Source organism: Colobus angolensis, unplaced genomic scaffold (genome assembly GCF_000951035.1).
Source record: "Colobus angolensis palliatus isolate OR3802 unplaced genomic scaffold, Cang.pa_1.0 Scaffold448, whole genome shotgun sequence".
NCBI classification, from domain to species: Eukaryota; Metazoa; Chordata; class Mammalia; order Primates; family Cercopithecidae; genus Colobus; species Colobus angolensis.
The window spans coordinates 824,109-827,337 of NW_012117910.1; the positions used below are offsets into that span (position 1 = coordinate 824,109).

General features: G+C 56.2%; 1 protein-coding gene across 4 annotated transcripts in view; it reads left to right on the plus strand.

Annotated features, from left to right (window-relative positions):
- Positions 1–3,229, plus strand: part of SEC14L2 (SEC14-like 2 (S. cerevisiae)) — a 27,449-nt gene that overhangs the window by 479 nt on the left and 23,741 nt on the right. For 3 of the 4 annotated variants that reach the window (XM_011957698.1, XM_011957697.1, XM_011957700.1), the window contains exon 2: positions 1,999–2,074. The exons of the other annotated variant lie outside the window; for it this stretch is intronic. In XM_011957698.1, the coding sequence (XP_011813088.1) occupies positions 1,999–2,074 (76 nt within the window). The remainder of the gene's footprint in view (positions 1–1,998; positions 2,075–3,229) is intronic. 4 annotated transcript variants of the gene reach the window in all.

Consider the following 3,229-nt stretch of genomic DNA (forward strand, 5'->3'; position numbering starts at 1 on the left):
TGCCCCAGCCTGGCCCGCGCCCGCGGATGGCTCCTTCCTCCCTCTGCCACCCTCAAGGTCCCAGGAAGTTTGGCCACCCCCCGCCCAAGCTCCAAGCAGCCGTGGCGGTGCCACCTGGGAAGAAGTGGTTGCTTGTGAGTCCCCGGAGGCCGCTGAAAGCACAAAGGCAACATTCATCCTTGGGATTGGCAGCCGGGCCCTGGGGCAGGGGCAGGCGCAGGGGCCCAAGTTTTCTCCCATTTCCGGGAGGCTTTCTTTTTGCAGGGGCAGTGGCACGATGGAAAGGGCTCTGGACAGCTCCTTGGGAGACTTGGATAGCTCCTGCCCCCGGCACCAAGCCGCTGTGCGACCTTGGGCAAAACCCTGCCCTTCTCTTTGCTCCTTGATGCCATGGAATGAGGAGGTTGGACCAGATGATGTTGAAGGGAACACCTCCATGTGTGAATTCCAGGCTCCCCCCATGACGCACTGGGTTGGGGTTAGTTTGAACTGAGACCAGCCGTCCCGTCTTGCATCCCAGACCCCTGCCTGGCTCAGGACTTAAGGTTTATGCTCCTCAGAAGGCAAGAAGATGAGCCTGGCTTTGCCTTGGCACCTGTGACAAGCAGGGGGCAACAGTTTGAGGGCTGGACCTTCCTCTTCACCAACTAAATCTCTTCTCTGTCACCCCTGGGGAGTGAGCAGGTCGGCTGTTCTCTGGGCAAGAGCTGATTGGGTCTGGCCCCAAGATTTGGAGGCTCCACAGCTGGGGAATTTTCCATGGCTGGGAAAGGTGGGGCGGGGGGCAGATGTCTCCTGCCACTGACAGCAGTGGGGAGGCACCAGCTCCATGAAGGCTTTATCCCAGGCTGGGCCTCCCCCATCCCAGGAAGTCTGGACAGGGAGGCTTCAGATTTTACTGCTGACTCGCAGGAGAGGTCAGACAGAGAAGGGATTAGGTGGTGATTAAACTGGAGACCAGGGGCTGGTTAGGGTCCTTAGAGAGGGGTAGCTTCATGCCTGCAGTTTGGAGGAGCAGTTTCCCTGGAGCATTGGGAGCTGCTTTGTGGGGTGGGGTGGTCTGAGTCCCTGGCCGACCTAGGCAAGGGGCAGAGGTGGCCAGTCCTCGTTAGTCTCTTCTAGGACTGCCCTGTAGGTCAGTGGCCAGGGAAAGGTGAATGGCTGGGAGCAGGAGGCTCAGGGAGGGCATATGGGGGCCCGCTCACCTACCAGGGAATGAGAGGTTGGAGGTAGATGTGGCTGTCCCTTGAGGTCAGTGTCCACCTCCTTTGTTTGGCACTGCCTGCATTTTCCCATTTCCTGGCTTCCCCTACTGGAACCGTTCCCTCCACCTGAGTTGCCCGCCTCCCTCCCCAATGCCTTTGAAGTCCGTCAAGCCCAGCACAAATGCCAAGTTTTATAGGAAGCCATGTGAGACCACCTCTTTCTTCCCTCTGCTCCCCAGCAAACTCCTCACCATTCCATGGGGCAGAAGACCATGGTGGAAAGAGCATGTGCTCTGGACTCAGACAGACCTGGGTTTGCATCCCAGCTCTGCTAATGACTAGCTGTTTGACCTTGAGCATGTTACTTGGCCTCTCTGAGCTTTAATTCCTTCATCTGTAGAATGGGGACAATACTTCTACAGGTTGTGAGTGAGGAGTATATAAGCTACGGTGCCAGGATCAGCGCTGGGTAACGGAATGCTTGGTCTTTACTGTAGTCCGTACCAGAGTGCCTACTATCACGATTAGCTGGGAACACATCTGCCTGCCCCCAGACTGGTGTGTGGGAGCCCTTGTTGTGGGACAGGGGCAGTGTCTCATTCCTTTCCCACCTTCTGCCCTGCTACCTGGCACCCCCTGACAAGAGAGTACTCCAGGCAGGATGAGTGCCCAGGTAGTGTCTGCAGAGTTGAACCATGTTAAAGAGGGGTCCAGCAAAGACCTCAGTGGAGAGTCCTGGGCAGAGGGCAGTCAGGGTGGGCCCTACCACTCACCCTGATGCCTCTCCCTACAGTTTCGGGAGAATGTCCAGGATGTGCTGCCGGCCCTGCCAAATCCAGATGACTATTTTCTCCTGCGTTGGCTCCGAGGTGAGGGAAGAGGGGCTGCGGGAGGCTGGGGCAGGGGCTTGTTCTGGGCAACAGAATGGCACCCTCTGAAAACCCTGCCCCTGGCAATTGGGGCATCCGGAGTGTCCAACCTTTAGCGCCACAGGGCCCTTGACAATGACATAAGCTCAACCCTCCCAGTGGATAAAGACACTGAGGCTCAGAGAGGGGAAGTGACTTGCTCCAAGCCATACAGTGAGCGAGTTGCAAGCAGAGAAAAGGGTAGAGTCCAGGTCGGCTGGCCCTTGGCCCACAGCCTTTTCCATCTACTCGAGAAATCTGCTCTGTGAGGGAGTTGGGGTAAATGGGCTGAAGAAAAAGTGAGAAAGGCCCCAGCCATGTGGGTGGTTGGAGGCAGAGCCGAGTGTAGAACCAGAGTCCTGGCCCCTGCTATGCCCTGGTGTGATGACAGATCCCTACAGACCACAGTTTAGGCAACTTGAGGGAGGGACAGAGTGCATGGGGAACCTGACGGGCACAGCCTGACCTAGGGTGACAAGAGTCTCCTCAAACCACCACCAGGCTCTAGAGCCCAGGTCTTGGTTCCAACTCTTCCCTGGCCTGGCTGTGGTGCCTGGTTCAGAGTAAACAGTTCCCTAGGATCCTCTTCTGGAAGAGCAGGACAAAACCTGCCTGCTGCCAGACATGGCATGACAGAGCTCTGCATGTGGTGCTGAAATGCACACATTTCTACCGGCATGAGGGTCAAATTCAGCCCGGTTCCCCAATCCCTGAGATGTTTCCATTCTTTCCCCTCCTCTCCTCTCCTGTGATTCAGGTCATGTGCCACCCTCCCTGATTCTTCTGACACATTTTTTTCCCCCTCTATATAGAAATTTCATTAACAGACATAGAAATAATAAACAAAACTTCACTATGGCCAGGTACGGTGGCTCACGCCTGTAATCCCAGCAGTTTAGGAGACTAGGCGGGCAGATCACTTGAGGCCAGGACTTTGAGACCAGCCTGGCCGACATGGTGAAACTCTTATCACCACTGAAAAATACAAAAATTAGCTGGGCGTGGCGGCAGGCATCTGTAATCCCAGCTACTCAGGAGGCTGAGATGGGAGGGTCACTTGAACCCGGGAGGCGGAGGTTGCAGTGAGCTGAGATTATGCCACTGCACTCCAGCCTG